The 23710-nt window shown below is 37.5% G+C and overlaps 1 protein-coding gene across 1 annotated transcript in view; it reads right to left on the bottom strand.

The window, feature by feature from the left end:
• Positions 1-2118: 2118 nt before the first annotated feature.
• RAB18 (RAB18, member RAS oncogene family) overlaps positions 2119-23710 on the bottom strand; it is a 28650-nt gene continuing 7058 nt past the window's right edge. Inside the window, exons 3-7 of the mRNA XM_061436277.1 lie at positions 12807-12868; positions 8755-8827; positions 6995-7113; positions 6854-6920; positions 2119-3817 (exon numbers count right to left, since the gene is read on the bottom strand). Of these exons, the coding sequence (XP_061292261.1) occupies positions 3642-3817; positions 6854-6920; positions 6995-7113; positions 8755-8827; positions 12807-12868 (497 nt within the window). The 3' untranslated portion in view covers positions 2119-3641. The remainder of the gene's footprint in view (positions 3818-6853; positions 6921-6994; positions 7114-8754; positions 8828-12806; positions 12869-23710) is intronic.

Consider the following 23710-nt stretch of genomic DNA (forward strand, 5'->3'; position numbering starts at 1 on the left):
ACTACTGGAAATGTCTGTGACAAAACAGCTCTAAGAGGCAATGAAACGAGCTTATACCATCCCTAGAAACACTACTGATTCATAAATATGAAACAAAAGGCTAGCAACGAATAGGAAAACTTAAAGGCCAGAATGTAACAGAACTTGAGTCATGTTTCCTTTCCTCAAACCTGACAGATGTTACTATTAAAAACAAACAACAACAAAAAAAACCCCAGAGATTTCTGGGTAAACCTATATTCCTTATCTCCAAATCTTGACTTGGCTTATTCTTTCCGTTCTGTTCCTTCAACATTTCTAGACAAAATCCAAGATGAAATCTATAGTTGATTACCCTCAGCATAGCTGGGGTCAGAACTAGTATAAAATCATCTAAAACTGATTAAATTATCTTATTCCCATCTCTAACTTGGGAAAATAAATGAAGGACATAAAAATCTCCTAAGTATGACTGGTGAAATGCACCTCAAAATATAGAAGCATAAGGATTGAATACTGCAAAGATCTACAACCTATAGGATCAAGAGGATTATCCCACTTCATTTGAAAATCAGAAAAAAGACACATTAAATTGTATTTAAATATATTATAGATATGAGGTAGGTCTGTGCTATTCCACACTTGGAACAGAATCATGTAATCATGTGTATTTGAGTACACGAGTCACAATGAATCAAAATCAAGACCAATTCCACTGTGTTCAATTAGAAAGCCAAGTGTGAATTTGAACATGGCAGCTGAGTACCTGAAATGAAAACATCCCCTAGATTTTAATTTTGAGCAAAAGGCCATACCCAGATTTAATAACTTTTCTCATGTCCAATTATAAACAGGAAATTAAGGTGCCATAAGTTCTGACTTTTCTAGGTCAAAGATTTTCATTCCACCATGAGGAGGTAAAAGAACTAGGAGACCACCTACCCTTCTACCTTAACTTTTAGGTAAAATGACTTACACAGTTGGTTTACATCAATGGGATTTACTCTATAACCAAAAAATCTGAAATACACCTATTACACATAACAAAAGAATGATAACCCTGCTATTTTAAAACAGAAAGCTAGTGACTAGCCATAGCAAAGGGAGCAGTGGTTAAGAGCATGGACTCAGGAGTGAAGATGCCTCGACTGGAATCCAACTCTCACTGATTCGCTTTGTGATCTTTGGGAAGTTCCTTAAAATATTTGTATTTTATTATTTTCATCTTTAAAATGGGCATAATAGCAGTACCAACCAATCTCTCAAGGTTGCTGTGAGGTTTAATGAGATAAACCAGCACTTAGAACAGGGCTCGACATCAAGGAAGCTTCAATAAATGTTAACTATCCCTCTTAATATAAACTGAATTTGTTTGTTTAGCTCTATATGAATATTCCCAGAACTCAGAATGAAGTGAAGTGAAAGCTGCTCAGTCATGTCCAACTCTTTGAAACCTCATGGACTATATACAGTCCATGGAATTCTCCAGGCCAGAATACTGGAGTGGGTAGTCTTTCCCTTCTCCAGGGGATCTTCCCAACCCAGGGATCAAACCCCGGTCTCCCGTATTGCAGGCAGATTCTTTACCAGCTGAATCACAAGGGCAGCCCAAGAATGCTGGAGTGGTAGCCTAACTTCTAATCGTTCTAATTTGCTCCATCTGCAAAAGGCACTCAACTTCAAATGATTTCAGAAATGAAGAACTGACAAAATCTTGTTATTTAAGTGACAATTTTTAGCTATTACAACTACTTCATTTAGAAAACCTACACTATGAAACAAGAAGCTTGCAACAAGAATAACTCTTGCAACAAGAGTTTTATATATATATAATATATATTCTATATTCCTACAGAATATAGGAAGTAGTGTAACATTCAGGACTTCCTCAGCTGATGAGAGCAACAAGGAAATGTATAATACTTCCTGCACAAATGCATCTAGGGAAAGCAGGCTAGATTTATTAAAAAACTATAAAAGGTTACAATATAAATCAAACAAAATTAGTTGTTAAAAGTTAAGTGACTCATATGTATCCAAATTCTGACCAAATAAAGACAATCCAATGCATAGGAAGAATATTCTATGGCTCAAGGAGCAAATAGCAATAAACAGAAATGTCAATACAGAAACCACATATACAAATCTACAGTTTTAATGTAACAACAAATCATAAGTACATGTGTTAGCTATCTTTCTCTAACATTAAAGTAGTAGTATATGTTTCATTTTCTGTAAAAACATACGTAATGCATAAAACCTTTAATCCCATGTAATATAGTCTAAGAAGTGTGAACCACGTAGTACGTTAAGGTTTTCTTATGTGAAGATATACATTTCAGTCTATTATCACAAGCATTGTAAAGGTGACCCACAAAAATGTTTATCGTTTGCAACTGTATATAGAGAACAAACCGCCCAGAAATTAGTATTTCTTATTAATCTTACTGAGTGGTATTAAAGTGGCCTGCCTGAAAGGGCAAATCACTTATCTGCAAGCTTAAAATAGCAGAGATCAATGTATATTAAATAATACATGAGTGAAAAAAATATACAATGTACAATAGCAGGAGGTTACAAAACTGAATACTGTGTAAAAGATTTATTAGTCTGTACAAGTTTGTACCAAGATTTTCACTGCAACAGTATTTTTCCATACACATCGAAATCTGGAAGCAATATGCCTTTTTCAAATTATAGTTTAGTGTTTTTTTCCCCAACCCTCAAAACACAGAAATGTTTTTGAATATCAACTAGTCATTTACGGAAGTCATAAGATACAGATATTCATTAACATTACACAAGCTATAATTGAAGTACCAGAACAAACACCACCAACATTTATGGGAAAAGGTGTTGGTTTTAAAGGTGATAAGTGCTACATGAGTTACACAAACATACTACTCCTGTCCTCCTGAAACCAAAATGGGGGAATCTTATTGCGATTCTGTCAAATACCACACAACCCAAAACGCTGCACAGAGGCTGATGAAGCCATGTACACATCACAGAATTAAAACTCCAGCTAAGCAATGAGCTGCTCCTCAAGTCAAGGAAGACCAAACTTCTTTAACATATTAATGCTACTTCTGAAGTATCGTCAGAACAAACGGGGATTTAATTATAAATTGGCCTCGACCACATCCTGCAAAGAGGATTTTGCTTAGTACTAAAGAGAATCCGTCAGCGAACATCCTAGGAAAGCTGTGGAATCATGCTCTTTGTTATTCCTGAAGGGAAATCTGCCAGGTTTGATGACATCTGTTTATCTCCCAGTAGTCCTGGGAGTTCTACGATACCAATTAATTCAGTAATTGATAAGTATTTAAGCGAAAAAGAGACCAAAACCAGACCTTGTATCAACATATACTAGAGAGGTGGATTTTTAAAAAATCACATGATGAATGTAAATCATAAAATCAAATGTACTTATAAAGGTACACCTATTTTATGTTACATAAAAAACTGCAAATTGCAAACTTTGCATGCTTACGTTTTACCTGGAAAAGTCAATGAGTGGGCTTTCTCACAAATATTTACTGCCATGATACAAAACAAATATGTGCAAACTGCAAGGTCCCTAAAATAGCAGTTAAGAGAGTTTATATACAGAAAGATGACATTATCTGATCAAATACGCAAGAGATGGCGTTTCCCAGAGTTTATAACACAGAACAGTAACCACCACACGCTCCGCCTCCTTGGCCTTCTTCCCTGTGTGTCAGCTTGACTCCTTTATTCTGGTTCTCACTTTCCCACAGTCCAGGGGTCTGAATGATCTTTTCAACAAGTTCCTCAAAAGCACACTGTACACCATCACAGGTTTTTGCACTTGCCTCTGAAATTCAAGGAAAAACGTCAAGAAGTATATTCTCTTCTAGTCATAGTTCTATGTTTTCCTGGAAAACTATTATAGCAGAAATATCAGCAGACAATATATTTTTATATATATGATTTCTCCCCACAGGTTTAATATAAGTGAATCTCCTGCAACTCTGAAAGTTGAGCTATTTAAATTCTATCCATAAGACTAGTGGTATGTAAGCTCAACATCTTGTGGTAGAATTGTACATTTTAACGCCCTACTCAAATATCCGTACGTGTGCCAAAGTTCTTAACTTTTTGGTTACTTGTTAAATTAGCCTCTGAAGCAGACATCATTCCCATTTTAGAATAAGGAAATTTAAACTCCAAGTTAAACAATAAATCAGGTTATTCTGTGCCTGCAATGAACAGCCATAGGTGGTTGGATAAGTGATGTACAAACTGTGAACACTAGTTCCATTTTCAATTTATGCTCAGGAGACCCATGTGGATATGCAGGACTGCTCTCTCATCTTGTGTTTCCCCACTGACTTTTTCCCAGTCTGATGACTATTTTATGTCTTCATCTTAAAGCTCCTCTACCTCAGCTGATGATCCAGCTCCACCGTGGGAAAAGCAGAAACAATCTGGCAAGAACTACTGATCACCCCACTAATAGATTGACTAACCCACCTGCATTGTCTTTAGGCTTTGCCTTCACTCCTGTTACAATGGGGGAACCCTCCTGGCTGCCGGCTGGGGCCATCCTTTTGTCTACTTCCCGGGATCCCAACCCTCCTCATTCACTGAAGGACCGTGTACCCACTCTACTGGATTATACACCAACCAGCTTGAAAGCCCACCAAAATTACTGTCCATCTTATTAATCACTTACCCCCCGACTAACCAACCTGCCCTCCAGCCGACTTATCCTCTAGTAGCCACCTACTTTCCCCACTCTCTTCCAAAACAAAATGGTGATAAAGAGATATCTATATAAGTTGTTACCACTTTATCTCCAATTTTTCTTCAAACTAATCTGATTCCACCACTCCATGGAAACTGTTCTTTTAAAGGTGACCAACACCCGCTAGCTTGTCAAATCCAATATCCTTTTCTTATTTGACATCTTGCAGCATTTGATACAGCTGGTCACTTTCCTCCTTTAAATACTTTGTCCACTTGACTTCCAAGACAGCTGAACACTCCTGGTGCTCCTCTCTCACTGGCACACCGTTCACAACCTTACTCCCTGGCACCTCCTCTTTCTGCTGACTTCTAACTGTCGGAGTACCTCAGGGTTCAATCTTCGTCCTTTTCTATCCAGCTTTTCTTATAGTGACTGTTCCAATCTCATGACTGTCAATGTGATTGACATTGACAATCTAAACCCACCTAAATGTCAAACAAACCCACCTAAATGTCAATGACCATGATGTTTACTCACCGTCTCAAAGACAGTTCATTCTTATGTCTAAGCAGAAACCTTGGGTCCCTGCTCCTCTGCATAAACCTGTTCTTGTCTCGACCTTCCACATCTTACTTACGGCACCACCATTCACCTAGCTGCTCACAATAAGACTTGAACCCATCCTTGATTGCTCTTTCCTTACCCTGCACACCCAACCTATCCACCTGACAGCTTTACCTTTGAAGTGTCTCCTGGATCTACCAACTTTCCACCACTACTACTGCCACACTTTTTCTTCTGCTTCTTATGGCCAAATGAATCTTAAAAGAATATCAAACCACAGCACTACTCCCATGCTTTCTACCACACTTAAAATACAATTCATTTCTTCACCATATCCCAGGAAGTCCAACACTAACTTCCATCATCACCAACCTTTCCTCCGACACTCTGTTCCAGCCCACAAGCTTTCTCCTGTTTCTTGGACACAGTACACTGCTTCCTGCCTCAGGAATAAGATGCTCTCTATCTAGATCTTCATACCATGAATTCTTGCTCAAATGGTGCTCTCTCAAAGAACTTTTCCTTATTTCCTCCCACCCTCATCATTCTCTCTCCCCTTACAACATTTTATTTCATGCAGAGCACTAGTTATGAATTCGAGTCTGCTTCCCATACTGGAATTGTAAGCTCCCTGAGGGCAGAGAGTTGGACCATTTTGTTCATTGTTCTATTCTGTGTTCAATAAATGTTAATTGAACAAACTAATATATGGAAATGGAAGACACCTAGCAAGTAAGCAGCAGCAGTGCTACTCAAGCCCATTCTAAAATTCCCTATACTTTCCATTTGTACCACCCCACTTCTATCCATATATGATGTTCTCCCATTTCCATTTCCTGATTCCTACTAGGTTCAAACTGATTCCTAAAGCTGGCTTGACATCACAACCAGCTAGGGTGTTTCTTATAAACTGCTTTCAAGGCTCTGTTTCAGACTTGTCGTAAGTAAAGCCCAGAGAGTTGTAATTTTTTAAAGCTCCCCAAGTGATACTGCCAGTCCACTTTGCCGGACAAGGGGTCAATCAACTTTTTCTGTGAGAGTAAATATTTTGGGTGGTGATGCCATATTGTTTCCATGTAATGACTGAACTCTGGCATGAAGCACAAGGGCAGCCACAGACAATAATGCAGATGGCAGGGCACGGGCACGGTGTGCTTCCTTACAAATGGCGGGGCCAGATCTGGTCCAGGCTGTAGCTTGCCAACCCTTGCTCTACAGTGCTTCTCAAATATTAGCATGATACAAATCACATCTTGTTAGAATGCAGATTTTAATTCAGAACCTATGGCTTAGGCCTCAAATGAAGCATTTCTGACAACAGTGGTGCTGCCAGACACGGCCCAGCAGGCACGCACGCCTACAGCACTGGGTCACGGGAGGAGAGAACGGTGTGCTGCGCTCCATACGGCCTCACAGTGATCCTGTTCTTTTTTACAGTGGGAAAAATAAGGAACCTACTTCTACAGTTAGCTAGTTTTACAGTGCAGCTATGAACTAAATAAATATTTTTTATGGTTCATAAAGAGAAGAATGTAATAGAAACTCCATTTAAAAACTCTTCATTAATAATGAAAAGATAAATATTCACACACTTACCTATAAATAACATGGAATGCTTTCGTGCAAATTTCAGGCCTTCATTTCTATCAACTTCACGATTTTCCTAAAAGATAAATGCAAAGATTAAGAAAAGCTATCAAAATATACAACCAAACTGCCAAGTGTCTGACTTCTCACCTTATCAATTTTATTTCCAACTAGCATGTTTACTATGTCATTTCTCGTGCAGTATGTTTCCAACTCATTTAACCAATTATCCAGTTTTACAAAGGTGTCTCTTCTTGTGACATCATAAACTAAAATAAAAAGAATCATTTATTAAATAAATATCAAAAGCAAGAAGCAATGACATTATATTTCTGATATGTACTAGGAACTGACATTAATATACAGGCAAGTCTGTTTTTCTAAGCTGTTAATGCTTTAAAAATCAATGTCCACTGATCCAGATGGAAGAAACAAGTGTACTTTTTAAAAAATGCATTTATATACACACTTCAATTTAATTAACATATGCTGTTACAGAAATGAAATAGCTGCCTTCATAACAATAAAAAAAGTGAAAGTGAAAGCTGCTCAGTCGTGTCCGACTCTGCGACCCATAGTCCATGGAATTCTCCAGGCCAGAATACTGGAGTGGGTAGCCTTTCCCTGTTCCAGGGGATCTTCCCAACCCAGGGATCAAACCCAGGTCTGCACTCCCACATTGCAGGTGGATTCTTTACCAGCTAAGCCACAAGGGAAGCCCAATAAGAAAAAAGGTTTGTCTAAAAGCTAAAAGGTGTTTAGACCCAAATCTGTGGCAAAATACAAAGAAGTTTTACATAAATTTAAACATTTATGAACCTGTTAACTTATTTCTTACAAGGACCAGAATTTGCAAATTTGAAAACACATGTAAAGTTAGAGGGTGGGCAATGAGGACCTACTGTATAGCACGGGGAACTCCGCTCAATGTTATGTGGCAGCCTTGGATAGGAGGCACGTTTGGGGGAGAGTGGGTACATGTGCATGTATGGCCGAGCCTTTTGACCACCTGAAACTATCGCAACGTTGTTAACTGACTATATCTCAATACAAAATACAAAAAAAAAAAGGTCAGTGGGTGGAACCCTGATTATCTTCCTCTGTTTACATATTCATCATTCTGCATTATAGGAAATAATTTGTTAAAGTGTTTTCTAAACTTAGGAGGTACTGAACCAAAACCGAGAGTCACTGTCAAATTAACAGAAATGAAACCAAAGCCTCACAAGTTGTGATATAAAATGAGGTCTCGCCCTACAGTTGAACAGTATTCATTTTAGACAGTTTCCCAGCAATATTAAGAACAAGCACTTTTCAACAAATTATACCGAAAATCCACACTTGGTTTTTAAGTTCTGTGCGATTATAAACCAATAGCATTAAGTGCTTTGTGCTATTTTTCAAGACTAATAAAAAAGATTCCACTAAGCAACCAACACTCCTTCCATATAATCTGGCAGTAAATATCAGTAAGCTGCTAACTGAAGATCAGTTCCTGGTAATACTCTAAGACAGATCAATGACACAAGGACAGGTCCTTAGTTATGTACTCATCAACACGTGCTTTTAAACCAAGTAAATAATAGAGGGGTTTTAATAAAGGTAAGCAATTTTTAGGCTGTACTTTAAAAAATGTTTTCTATGTATTTTCTTTTGGGAAAATGCATTAAAACCAAACCACTTCTTATTACATGTTTCTGATCTTTATTTTTTAATTGCTAGACAAAGGGCTGAAACAAAATTTTAAAAGTTTAAATATTTCCTAATATTACATAAAGTTAATATAAAGTCACATAAAAGCAGCCGTAAAGAAAAATAAAGCAAAAAATTACTGACCTTCACAAACAGGAAAATCAGAAATTCCAGTAATACAATAACAATATATTTTAAACAGTAAAGTAAAACCTTACCTAATATAACACCCTGTGCACCTCTATAATAGCTGGGAGTTAATGTTCTGAATCTTTCTTGACCAGCAGTATCCTAAAAGTGACAATCAATTATTATTAAACAAAACATTGGATAAATAACAGATCTTCAAAATATTAATTTAAGAGTAGAAAGTTAATAGCATGATTAAAACATCAAGCTTATTTAAAACTTAAAATTTAAATAAGACATGTTCTTTTACTGACAAATGCTACACAAAAATTAAATTAACAAGTACTGCCTCATCTCTAGGAAAAAAATGTAACAAAGTTCAGATTTTCTACCACTTGGACTCAAGATTTTTATCACATATGAAACCCATTCATAGGAAGCCATTGTTCTCAACTCTGGTGGCACAATAAAATTCCCTGGGAAATGAAAAATACAGATACTGAGGTTCAACCCATAAAGATTCTGATTTAATATGGGCATGAGAGAAGCTTTAATAAGCTTCTCAGGTGATTCTAACATAAAGTCAAAGGTTGAGAACTACTGTTAAAGAAAATTACAGGGCTGTTTTATTTCAGGCAAGCAGTGTTTAGGTTGTACTTTTAAAAATATTTTCTAGGTCTCTTCTTCCAGAAAAACGCATGAAAACCAAACCACTCCTTATTATGTTTCTGACTCATACCTGGGGTATAATATAAGAAGTACCCTAGCTAGGAAATGTAAATTTCATATGGAAGGGAATTTTTCTGCTCAATGACCAGTTTAATCCCAGAGCCTGAGGAATTCTTGCCATAGGACAGTTGCTCAAATTTTGTTGGGAGAAAAAAAAAAAAGAACGAAAACTAGAAACAAGTCTCTTCTGGGCCTGGTTCCTTCTGTCTTCCTTCTACCATCCTCGGACTGTGGCTTCAAGTCTACCTAAGATTATGCAAATATGCAGTCTGCAAACTGCTGCCTTAGCCCACCACCTGTTTCATTACATAAGCTTTTATTAAACAAAGTCTGACTGGAACACGGCCAGGCCCATTCACTTGTGTACTGCCATATGGACTGCCGTATGGTCCACCTTGGGGCTGGACTAAACATTTACTATCTTGCCTTCAAAGAAAAAATTTGCAGTCTGCTAATGTAAAATGACCTGAAGAAAAATAAAGACACATCAAACATCAACAACTACCAGTCCTCTGATTGTGAGTGTGGGTTTAGCTATGGGGCAAGCATAGGCTCAGCTGGGTCAGGACTTATGATAACCATACAATAAATAGTCAGAAGTTAGATCATTGCTTGCCTTCAAAACAGGAATTTGTAGTAAGAGTATAACATCTTTGTAAGATAAAAGAAGCAAAGTTTATTATCTGTGGTTTTATTTTCTGATGGGAGAAGACAGAAGGGATATTAAAGACAGAAATGGACAGAGGAAATGGACAAAGCTGGAAAGGCTAAATAACAGAAACTGGGGAGCGGAAGGGCAGGAGGATTCAGAGAAGGTGGGTACCGCGTAGGTCCTGATGAACACGCTGCACCACCAGGGGAGGAGGAGCAGGGTGAGGCCCAGCTATTCTACTTGAGTAATCCCAGGACGTGCATCCAACAGGGAGAGGAATTGATTTTATTTATATATGAATAAAACCACAGAAAAATGAGAGGCAACAACAGATTCATATATTTCTAACACTGACTGAGAAGGCCCTCCTATATACGACATGACACCCAGAAGCATGAAGAAAATGACTAATTCAATCATGTAAAGATTAAAACCTTGGTATGACCTAAGAATCTCTCCCCAACACCACACTCACCCCCCTTTTGCCCCCGACACTCATCCTCAACAAGATTTGAAGGTAAATCACAAACTAGGGGGAAAAAATCTGCAGCATATAACAGAGTGTTACACATACAAGAACATTAACAAATACTCATCTTAAGGTTTTGAAGACAAATGACAGAGTGGAAAAAACGTGGCGTATGACAAAAAGCTAGAAATTTTATTGTATAAAGACTTTAATCATGAAGAAAATGAGCACAATATAAAAAGGCAAAGCATATTAACAAAAATTCATTAAAATATAATCATATATAAGAAAAAAATCTCACTAATCAAAAGAAATGCACATATAAGTGAAAAACTATTAGAGAGAGGCAAAAATGAGAAAGATTAACAATATATAGTACAGAAGACCTTCTTCCTAAATCTTAATGTTAAATCTTCACATTCTTTCAGCCAATAATTCACTTTCTAAGTATACATCATAAAGTAACTGGACAAGTGCACAAAGATGTAAAAATCAGGAGGCTCACCAAGGCACTGATGATCTTTGTGAAAAACTATTAACACTGTAAATATCTTTCACTGAGGGTTGACTAAATTATAGTCATAAGATAATTGGTCATTATACAAATGGTCATTTAAACTGATGGACTTCTGTACTGACACAGAACAATGTATACAATGTGTGCGTGGGGGGGGTGCGGTGGGAGGGACAGCAGGTGAAAGGATTAAAATACAATCCTTTTGGAAAACTGCATATGAACACATGTGACAATGTGCATGCGTTCAACATATTTTATAGAATGTTCACTAAAATACACACATTGACTAAAGATGGAACTGTCTTCTCTATTATCCTTTGGTTATCCTTTTTTATCAATAGAATGAGACTATATTATCCTCACAGTCAGGAGTAGCCTCTCATTTAAAAAACAGGGATAAGCTTATGATAAAGATGTCACTACAATAATACTTGCCAGCTAGTATTTTTATTGAGCAGGAACTAGAAAGTAAATTAAAAACAAAAAACCTCCTGTATCAAAGTAAGATCTCACAGCAACCATCAAACCTCAGATCCCACCCTAAACTATTTCTCAAAGCAGGAGCAAGGGCAGAAGAGTTTATAAATCAAGCAAGAAAAACATGGAAAATCAGGTTCCACTTCAGGACAAAAAGAAGGCAGCATTCCTCAACATATATTTTACTATGGTCTAGTCCAACATTTTCCAAATTATTTTCTGTTAGGCATTACTGTACTGATTGATAGTATTTATTTAGGGGAATGGTCAAACAAGATACAATCATGTAAAATATTGTATCTTAGAAAGAAATTAATGGGGGAAAAAAAAGCCGTAAGACACACAGTCATTTGGAATAAAATGCGTGTTGGAAATAGAGTGCCATTCAGAGAATGCCATTAACATGAATGACATCATACAATGCATGAGCACTTGCTGGTTCAATCTGTAACTGACACCCAGCCAGCATTTACTCTTTAACCACCATGATGAAGTATAATTCAACTTGACTGCAGACCAGTTCTAATGTGATTATCATGTTATAAAAATATACTGAGATATTTAACTATAGCAGATGTGGGGATTTGATGAGTGTATTTTTATACATTTTATATGTAACACATTTACTATATAAGCAATCACATTTAGATTGAGAGACAGGAAGGCCGGAGAGAGGAAGGAGCAAACAGATACAGACTGGGCATCCTGGGGGTTCTGACAGCGAGTGCTGCCACACTCAGCACTGCCATGGAGGGGTCGACTTAGCAAAGAATGTGGACCAGAACAGCTGGGTTCACAGGCAGATGAAAAGAAGCCAGTAAGGAAAAACACTGGACATCAGTATTCAAAAAATCCAAAGTTGGCAAACTCAAGTGTTATAGATATTTACACTAACAAACATGAAAAATCATGTTTTCTAAGTATTACTTCATTCCCTTCTCCGCAACAACCGCCTTCAGCACTAGTTCAGGGTGACTTGTCTTTTTTAAAACTTCAAAGAAACACATTCAATAACAATGATTCTCTGCGGCAGATGACTTTTTAAAAAAATACTGCTTTCATATATTCTGAAGAGACTACATATTTTAAAAATCTGAGCAGGTGAAACAGGTCTCTGCCTAATTACAGAATTATAAAACATAACTACTTTTTGTCTATCCAGTAATCAGCATCAAATCTCCCAAGTTATTTAATACAAATTGCTCATTCTCCTGTAGGACACTATACACATCAATCTTTGCGTCTTCAAAAAGTACAAGTTTAATATTTATACAAAATACATTTTAAAAATTCTTACCCATATTGCAAGTTTTGCCTTATTTCCGTCCACTGAAATTGTTTTCACCTTAAAATCAACACCTTGAAAAAATGAAAAATTTTATAAGAATTCCAATAAACTTTAAAAATCAATTATCAAGAAAACCAAGAAAGAAAAAAGCCACTTTATTAAACGCCCAAATTCACATCCAAATTCTTAGTTATGGATGTGAAGATGAAAGGAAAAGTGTCACTAAAGTTTAGCAGCTTAGGATTTAATCAGGGAAATGAAAACCAAATGCTTGTAGAATTCATTCATCCACCAGTACTTCTTGAAAAACTTAAAAAAAAAAAAAAGAAATTCAGTGTAAGGTGGTGACTGCGCATTAAAAGTCAAGAGCTAGAATTCACAGTGCTAATGCAGAGAAGATCTCTGGATGAGGGCACTTTACCAGAGGTGCTCTAAGCTATCATTAAAGAGTGTTGTCCATAGCTGGCCAACACCCTAAATCAGATTCTGACTGTGGGCATCTTGGAAGATTGGTAAAATTACAAAAGAGCCACTCTCTCCTTGCCTTATGAATTCTTTGTCTTTCTTTTTGTCCTAAAGAAAAGTATTCGCTTTACGTAACTTTATCAATAATCACTTGCTACTGTATGACTGCAAAAAGAGAATTTATACACAAAAACATTTATGCCCAATCCTTTAAGAATATTCGTAAGTGAAGAGGCGTGCTCAAGGAGCAGTGAGACTCTATAAGCACTGATTTATGTAAAGAGAAGACGAATTCCTTAAGAAGTCATAAGGGTTTACTACAGCAGCCCTGCAAAACCTCTCCCTTTCCAGAAAAAGGAGCTGACACATGACATCTGGCTTAAATGAGCAGTGACTGCCCAGTGTCTTAACAGTATCAAAAATAATAAGCAGTCTCTCTCACTGGCCAGAGAAAACATTAACTCCAGACACTTGGAAAGAAACTTGCAAAAGATTTTAGCTTGTTGCAATTAATTCAGGACAGCCACAACTAACATGATATATATACATGCTCATATACTAAATGCTTCCTAGAACATCTATCATCAATATGGAAATATATTAGCAATTCTTGGATGACTTCTGGTAATCCATTATATACACAAATAAGGTAATACAATGCATTTCAAAACATGCATTACACCAGGTCTTTCTGTATGCCAAGGATTTTAAAACAACAGTTTGTGGTGTTTTGGGCTAAGGTGATAAGGAAGTTCATAAAGACATGTTTAGAATGTCAGGCAACCATGAGTTAAAGGACAGTGCTGACTGCAAAAGTCCAAGGATGTAGCCTAAATGTAGTTTCTTTGTAGCCAAACAAAAAAAATTTTATGTTAAAAAATCTTGTGTCCACCAGGCCTATATAAAGAAATATGCCACACCATCTATATTAAAAATATGGAATTTTTACATTCTACTTATATTTGCTTAAAAAAAAAACGTGAAAAATGCAAATGAGAATGGTTTTGACTTGGTCAAGGTACTAAATGAAGGCAATTGGTACACATTTCATAGAGACAGCCTGTCATATATACTCTATAGTTAAATTCTCAAGGTTCTTCAGAGAAAATACAAAGAACTTATTTTCCCTTAAACACCTAAGACAACATGCCCAAGGGCAGACTGGCCGTTCTGCTAGCCTCCAGCTATGCAGTCTACCCAGGAAAAGAAACTCTATGTTGCAGTGTGCTTTTGTTCTCCTCCCTTCCCACTTCCTCTTTCTCTTTTATACTTTCTTGCATGTATTTCTTGGCGGTCTACTGACTGTCTCTGATTAACTGTCTCTAAATTACTCTTCTGACAGATTTGAAACCTACAGAAAACACCCTCAGGAAACACTCCCCTTGGAGTCCCACTATCCAAGTTAAGAGACAAGCAGCCTGAAAAGGTACTTCATCTACACTCAGAACCTTCAGTTTCCATTTATCCTCCCTTGGTTCCTCCGCTGAATCTCGTGTGCAGACATTGACCCCTTTAGCTCTTACATGCTCAATCTGCTTCTTCTCCATGTCTGGATCTTGTATTTTGCAAGTGGCTATTAATTTGCCTTTATTGGTGGCAGCAGTAGGAATCTTTCTGATAAATTTGATTTTGCCAACTTCTCACTGTATTTGATTAAACTATCTTTTCAACCTCACGTGGATGACAAACAAGGAGGTCATAAAAGAAGCAGACTATTTAGAAAAAATACCCCTTCCTGTCTCTCCTCCTCTACAGCACTGAACACACTAATAACCAATTCTTTGACTTTCCGGGGACACCAGATGTGTGTCCCACAGTTCAGTTCAGTTCTGACATCATCTTCCTGACGTTAAAGGGTAGATCCCACAAGATAAAAGTGCAGTCCCACAAGACTGCCACACCCCACGTCAGATTTCAGTCTCATGTCCAGGTTATTACCTGTGCTTCTGACCAACTGGCTATACACTAGAGGTTCCCACTTAATTTGAGATAGTGGCTCAAAGAACCTAGGAAAACAGTCTACTGACTTACTAGATAATCATTCTATTAGAAAAGGGCACAACCCAGGAACAGCCAGATGGCAGAGATGCACAGAGCACCGTGTGGGGAACTGGCAGAGCTCTCACGCCCTCTCCACGCATGTCATCCTCCCAGTATCTCCATGTGTTCTCCAACACAGAGCTCTCTGAATCCATGGGCTTTCTTATGGAGGCTTGGCTGGTTAAATCTTTTGCCTTTGATGATTAAACAAACAAAATCTCCAGCTCCTTTCCCCACCCTGGGAGTAAGGAAGATAAACTAGAGCTAAAGTTCCAATGCTTTAATCACATGGTTGGTTCTCCTCCAGGCTTAGAGGCTTTCTAGAAGTCACAACAGTAATATAAATTCAGGTGTAGTTGAAAAAAGCCTGAAAATACAAAAAACATCCTGGGAATTCCCTAGCAGTGCAGAGATTAGGATGCGGTGCTTTCACTACCGGGGCCTGGGTTCACTTTCTGGTTGGGGAACTAAGATCCTATAAGCTGTGCGGTGCAGCCAAAAAAAGGAAAGAAAGAACAGATAAACAAAAGACATCTTTAATGATTCTTATTACTTAAGAAAATCCAAGGGTATAGCAGAAAGCAACACAACATTGTGAATTAATTATTCTCCAATTCAAAATAGATTTAAATTGTAAAAAATGATAATAAAAAAGAAAATCCAGTAGTTTAGGAGTTCTGTGGCAAGAATAAAACATATATTTCGTAACATAAACTATAAAATCACAGAACTGTTGCTTCAGCTTTTCTTTAATTGTTCATTTGGGCTTGCATTTTTGATACAATATTCAATTCTGTTCCTTTGCAGGAATCTTTCCTTAGGCACAGGCCTATTTTATGAAGGTTAAATTGGCTAAAATGAGGTAATATAATCAACAAAGCCTTTGAAATAAGCAATAAGTGAGACATGAAAATTTACCAAAGGCATTATTAACTGCACCATAAAGAAATACCAATGAATGGGAAACCAGAACACAACAATGGAAGCATCTGCCTTACCAAAGACGAAAAAGCAATCAAGAGAAGCTGACTCAGAACTAGCAGAGATGTGAAAACTAGCAAATATTAAAAACAATTCTAACCATATACCACATGTTCAGAAAGTTAAGCAGACATGAGCTAGATTAAAAAAATCCAAAACAAACATCTAGAGATGAAAATGACAACATCTGAGATTAAAAAGAAAATACACAGGATGAGATTAACAGCAGATTAAGACATGCAGAAAAAAACACAACTGAATATATAAGAAAACCCCATAGCTAACATCATACTCATTGATAAAGAACTGAAAGCTTTCCCTCTCAGATCAGAACAAGATAAGAATGTCTACTCTTACCACTTCTATTATCAAGAGTACTGGAAGTCCTAGCCAGAGCAATCAGGCAAGAAAAGGAAATAAAAGGTATCCAAATTGGGAACGAAGAAGTAAAATTATCTCTGTTCACAGACCACATGTAGACAACATTTCTTATATGTAGAAAATCCTAATGACTCTATTCCACACACATACAAAAATACTGTTAGAACTATTAAGTGAATTTAGCAAAGTTACAGGATATAAAACCAACATGCAAAAATCTACTGCATTTCTATATCCTGCTGCTACTGCTAAGTCACTTCAGTTGTGTCCGACTCTGTGCGACCCCAGAGATGGCAGCCCAACAGGCTCCCCCATCCCTGGGATTCTCCAGGCAAGAACACTGGAGTGGGTTGCCATTTCCTTCTCCAATGCATGAAGTGAAAAGTGAAAGTGAAATCGCTCAGTCGTGTCCGACTCCCAGCGACCCCATGGACTGAAGCCTGCCAGGCTCCTCTGTTTATGGGATTTTCCAGGCAAGAGTACTGGAGTGGGGTGCCACTGCCTTCTCCTTCCGCTAAGTCAGTTCATTCATGTCCAACTCTGTGCGACCCCATAGACAGCAGCCCACCAGGCTCCCCTGTCCCTGGGATTCTCCAGGCAAGAACGCTGGAGTGGGTTGCCATTTCCTTCTCCAATACGTGAACGTGAAAAGTGAAAGTGAAGTCACTCAGCCGTAACCGACTCTTTGCAACCCCACAGACTGCAGCCCACCAGGCTCCTCCGCCCATGGGATTTTCCAGGCAAGAGTACTGGAGTGGGGTGCCATTGCCTTCTCACCTTCTCCTTCTATATCCTAGTAATAAACAATCCAAAAAAAAAAAAATCATTTCATTTACAATAGCATCAAAAAAATAAAATATTTTAAAAATAGATGATGACAATACTACTACTCAGGAATAAACCTAACCAAGGAGCTTAAATATTTATACACTGAAAACTTCCAAACACTGATGAAAGAAATTAAAGAAGACACAAGTAAGTGAAAGACATGTTCTGTTCATGAGTTGGAAGGCTTAATATTGTTAAGATAACAATATTACCCAAAGTAATCTACAGATCCAATGCAATCCAATAAAAATTCTAACAGCATTTTTGCAGAATGGAAAAGCTGACATTCAAATTCATACAGAATTACAAGAGGCATTAAATAACAGAACAGTACTGAAAAAAATTGAGGACTTGAACTTTACAACTTCAAAACTGACTCAAAACTACAATAACTAAAATCAACAGTGCCAGCATAAAGGACATTTAAACCAATGGCAGAGGCCAGAAATAAACCATCACATATACAGCCAACTGACTTTGTAAACAAGGAACCCAAGAACATGCAGTAGGGAAAGGACAGTTTTTTCTATAAATGGTGCTCAGAAAATTAGATGTTCACAAACAGAAGAATGAAGTTGGATCCTTACCTTACACCATATACAATTAGCACAAAATGTATCAGACTTAAATGTAACACCTAGATCTTAAAAACTCTTAGAAAACATAGGAAAAAAATTTTCATGACATGGGATTTGGTGATGATTTTTTTGGCTATTATACCAGGAACACAGGCAACAAAAGAAAAGTAGATAAACTGGATTTCATCAAAATTAAAAACTTATGTGCATTGAAGGACAACATCAAAGGGGTATGAAAAAAAAATCTCACAAAATGGGAGCGGCCACAACTGGAGAGCCTGTGCTGCAACTCGAGAAGCCAGCGCACCACAACACTGAGCCTGCGTCCTCAGAGCCCATGCTCCACAACAAGAGAGGCCCACACGACGCAACGAAGACCCAGTGCAGCCAAAAATTCAAAAAAGAGAGAGAGAAAAAATATTTGAAAGCTTTCTAATATGAAGAATGACTATAACTCAACAACAGAAAACATGATTCAAAAACGGGTAAAGGATCTGAACAGACAATCCTTCAAATAATAAACACAAATGGCCAACAAGCACATAAGATGCTCAACATCATTATCCATTAAGGAAATGCAAATTAAAACCACACTGAGACACTATCATAATGGATTAAAAACTATTATTAAAAAACAAAAAATAACAAGCATTGACAAGGACATAATTAGAATGCTTGTGCATTGCTGGTAGGAATGTAAAATGGTTCAGCCACTGTAAAAAATAGCTTGGTGGGTCCTCAGGAAGCTAAAAATAGAATTACCATATAACATAGCAATTCTACTCTTAGGTACAGACCCAAAGAACTGACAATAGGAACTCAACAGATACTTGTACAATGTTCACAGCAGTTGTTATTCACAAAAGGCAAAAAGTGGAAGCAATTCAAGTATCCACGGAGAGATGAAAGGATAAACAAAATGTGGCATGTACATACGATGTAATATTATTAGTCATAAAATGAAATGAAATTCTGATATACACAGCTATGAAATGGAATGAAATTCTGATATATGCTACAACACATATGAAATTTAAACACACTATGCTAAGTGAAATAAGCCAATTACAAAAGGACAAATATTGTATGAGTCTATAAATATTGACAAATACTGTATGAGTCTACAAAAATATTATATGAGTCTAATACAAGGATTCTATAGACTAGGCAAGTTCATAGAGACAGAAGGCAGGAAAGGTTCATAGAGACAGAAGGTAGAAATAGCAAATTAGAAATAGAAGGACATTTCCTCAACCTTATAAAGATGCTACCAGAAAACTACTAGAGATCATCAGTGAATTTAGTAAAATTCCAGGATACGTACACAGAAATTGCTAGCATTCCTATACACTAACAATGAAAGATAAGAAGGACAGATTGAAGAAACAATCCCATTTACCACCAAAACAAAAAGAAAATAACCTAGAAATAAACCTCCCCAACAAAGATCTGTCTAGTCAAGGCTATGGTTTCTCCAGTAGTCATGTATGGATGTGAGAATTGGACTATAAAGAAAGCTGAGTGCCAAAGAATTGATGCTTTTGAACTGTGGTGTTGGAGAAGACTCTTGAGAGTCCCTTGGACTGCAAGGAGATCCAACCAGTTCATCCGAAAGGAGATCAGTCCTGGGTGTTCACTGGAAGGACTGATGTTAAAGATGAAACTCCAATACTTTGGTCACCTCATGCGAAGAGTTGACTCATTTGAGAAGACCTGATGCTGGGAAAGATTGAGGGCAGGAGGAGAAGGGGACGACAGAGGATGAGATGGTTGGATGGCATCACCGACTCAATGGACATGAGTTTGGGTGAACTCCAGGAGTTGGTGATGGACAGGGAGGCCTGGCGTGCTGCAGTTCATGGGGTCGCAAAGACTCGGACACGACTGAGTGACTGAACTGAACTGAAACCTCCCCAGGGAGACAAAAGACCTGCACACAGAAAACTAAGAAACTGGATGAAAGAAATCAAAGGTGACACAAGTGCAGAGACATACCATGTTCGTGGACTGGGAGAATCAGTGCTGGGGAAATGACTACACCACCCAAAGCAATATACCAAATCCAGAAATACATCAAACAAAGAAAGTAAAGACTTAACTAGGAAAGCAAGGACATTTCAGTATAAAAAGGTCTATCAACCTTAAGTTAGAGCTGAAAAGCACATGGGAAAAAAAAAAATCACAACCTTTCCTAATAAAGCCTCTAAGTAGACTGGAAAAAAGAAACAATTTATATATGATGAAGACCATTTGACATTATTTGAAATAATGAAATGTCAGAGCCGTTATTTATTGCTTTACTCCATTTAAAATGTTTACCTAAATTAAATTATATGAAATAGAATAGTTCTTTTTTTCTTTAGGTTATATTACATTTCCAAGTATTTTAACAAGTTTATGTTATGGCATTAAACAAGATGTATTAGCTGCTTTCTATTTTCATTAAGTCATCTTTCTGTTACGTAAGCTCAAACGATAAAGTAACATGTGGATGGAGATCTTATATCTGCCCTTAGAAGCCAAAATGTGAAAGGGAAGTCGCTCAGTCATGTCAGACTCTTTGCGACCCCATGGACTGTAGCCTACCAGGCTCCTTCATCCATGGGATTTTCCAGGCAAGAATACTGGAGTGGGTTGCCATCTCGTTCTCCAGGACATCTTCCCAACCTAGGGATTGAACCTGGGTCTCCCGCATTATAGGCAGACGCTTTACTGAGAAGCCAAAATGGGTATTTTTAAAAACCTACTAAGGAGGTAATAAGAATGACTGACCTAAGTCAACCAACAACAACCAGAATTCGTGTAACTTTAGCTGAAATGCATCAACCCTCACAAAATAATTTAGCATTTGTAACAACTTTAAGTCTTACAAATTAAGAAGTAGTTTGTGAACCTGTCTTAAGTAGAGAAGGTGTTCTAAATTTTCTCTTTATTTGAAAGGTTTTACTTAAAGCACTTTTTGTATTAAAAGGTTTCTTTAGGAAGGGTAAATTAAAAAAACAAACAGAATACATGAAGAAAATTGTGGCTATTTACTCAGACTAGATCTAACATCCACGCTTAAATTCAACCAACTGTATCTAATGCAGCTGATTAAGTACTTCAGATAAAGACATGATTAAGCATCATCTTATGGCCTGGCCATGGAAAAAAGAAAAATCTAATGTTTTTTCCCCCCCCAAAACATTCCCATGTAACAAAAGCCTGGTCAAATATTCTTACAGTTTTGTCTGTGTGTGTGTTTATTTTTATGTCAGAAATGTTACCTTGGATTATATCATTGAATATTGGCTGTTTCATTATGTTTCTTCTTTAAGATGAAAACAGACTATATAACAATCTTCTTTTGTGATTCCCATGTTTTCTCACTCTAATTTGTTTTAACATTCTTATTCATTTGGGTAAATTCTACCACTCATCCATTTCTAGCTTTTGTTCTTTACTGTGTTTTCCACAGTCTCTACTGTCCCTTGTGAGCCCTCCAATTTCATCTTCACTTCAGCCATAGCTTTATCTTATTTTTCTTTCCACTCAGTCAGCTTACACTGCACTTTCTCATGTGGTCACATTGTCTCTTCCCTGACCTCATACCACTGTTTTGTGTTCTCACTGATAAATATTTCCATTAAGGGTCTTAAATTCATGGAAGATGTTGGATCATTATTTTCATCTTTACAGCAATATTTTCCTCTGATGAATATTCTTCACCTGTCCTTTGTTTTTCCATTCCTTTCTCCTTTTTCAATTCTCGAATGGCAGTAGCGGCCTTGAGCTGGATTCTTTCTGCCAACTCATCACTGAAAGTGATGAGGTTTTCCTAGACAAGCTGTCTACAGGAAGCTAATACAGAAGGCCACAGTGGGATGAGTTCTGTACCAGCAAAATTTTGTTTTGATTCAGGGTTTTACATGAGAATCAGTTAGCTATTTACTTCTCAACATCCAGAGCAGACGGAAGGCCTTAACATTAGTCAAAGGCATCACCTCCCCTTGTCTGTGTGACTCCTTGTTTGGTTTCATTTCCCAACTTCTCAAAATCAAACCAGAGACAGGGAAACTCCTGCCGTTGGCTTGAGAAGCCATTCTGCTTTTACAAAGGCTAACAGGTTTTGCACCTCACGGTGGGCCTCTCAAACTCATGAAGCATCTCCTGCTGGCTCCAAGCTCTGCAGCCATGGCATCGTCCACTTTCTCTCATAGGTGGCCTGCCTGGTCTCCACTGCTTCAGGCAGCCATTCCAGTTTTGTGGCTTAGCAGACCATGTGCTTTGTATTTTAGTTTTTCCCTCTTTGTTGTTAATAGCCAATTCCCAGAAAGCAGAAGAAAATGCCAACTTAACAGTACCATCTTCAAACCCAAAGTCCAACAATTAACCTTAGTATTTTATACATGATAGAAACTTGAATGTCTCACTACATTACTGAAAGATCAAGGTATGCTTTACTTACTATTACATTGTGAGGTAAAATACTAACTTTCCACAAAATACTATTTTTCATATGGCCATTAACAACTAAGATAATTATTTTTATTTCAAAACCTCATGTGTATATTGGTTATAACCTAGAGCAGAAAATTATCTGATGCCAAAATGTTAAAGATTCTTTTCAAGACCCAGGGTCGACTGGGGGAACAAATTATGAATGTTCTTTCAGTATGCTAATCTTAGTATTTGTTTTTAAAGCAGAACCTTTTTAGTAATAAAGACAACAAATCATCTGTCAATCTTTAAGAACCCAATGACATTTGGGTTTGAAATGAAGACAATTTATACTATGGGCTTCCCTGGCAGTGATAAAAAAATCTGCCTGCCAATGCAGGAATTGAGGATTCGATCCCTGGAACAGGAACAATCTCTGGAGAAAGAATAGCAACCCACTCCAGTATTCTTGCCTGGGAAATCCCAAGCAGAGGACAGGCTATCGTCCATGGGGTCTCAGAGTCAGACAAGACTTAGAGCTTAAAGAACAAGTTTATATTATATATAGGATCATTCCCTTAGTATTTAACTCTGAAAGTGAAAGTGAAGTTGCTCGGTTGTGTCCGACTCTTTGCGACCCCATGGACTTTAGCCTACCAGGCTCCTCTGTCCATGCGATTTTCCAGGCAATAGTACTGGAGTGGATTGCCATTTCCTTCTCCAGGGGATCTTCCCAACCCAGTGATTGAACCCGGGTCTCCTGCACTGTAGACAGACACTTTACTGTCTGAGCCACCAGGGAAGCCAGTATTTAACTCTAGGTACATTTTTTTTCCTGCCAGTTACTATTCTTCTACTCTTTGCTTATCCAATACCAGGGATGTTCTGAGTAAAATCAAGTTTTACTAATAGCTCATTTTTTAAAGAAGCAAATAATATACCAAAACCAAATTAAACAGATTTTGAACTAGTAGTGTTTTAAATGATTCCATTTTCATACATAACAGTATATCTGTCAATGCTAACATGTCATACAAAAGAGAAGTAATGCCTGATATAATGTATTAAATTCAGAGGCACCATGAGATCATGTTGATAGAAACGAAGAAGAGCCTTTCCTCTGTTGTTGTTGTTTAGTCCCTAAGTCCTGTCCGACTCTTTGTGACCTCGAGGACTGTAGCCCGTCAGGCTTCTCTGTCCTCCACCATCTCTTGGGAGTTT

Source organism: Bos javanicus, chromosome 13 (genome assembly GCF_032452875.1).
Source record: "Bos javanicus breed banteng chromosome 13, ARS-OSU_banteng_1.0, whole genome shotgun sequence".
Lineage (NCBI taxonomy): Eukaryota > Metazoa > Chordata > Mammalia > Artiodactyla > Bovidae > Bos > Bos javanicus.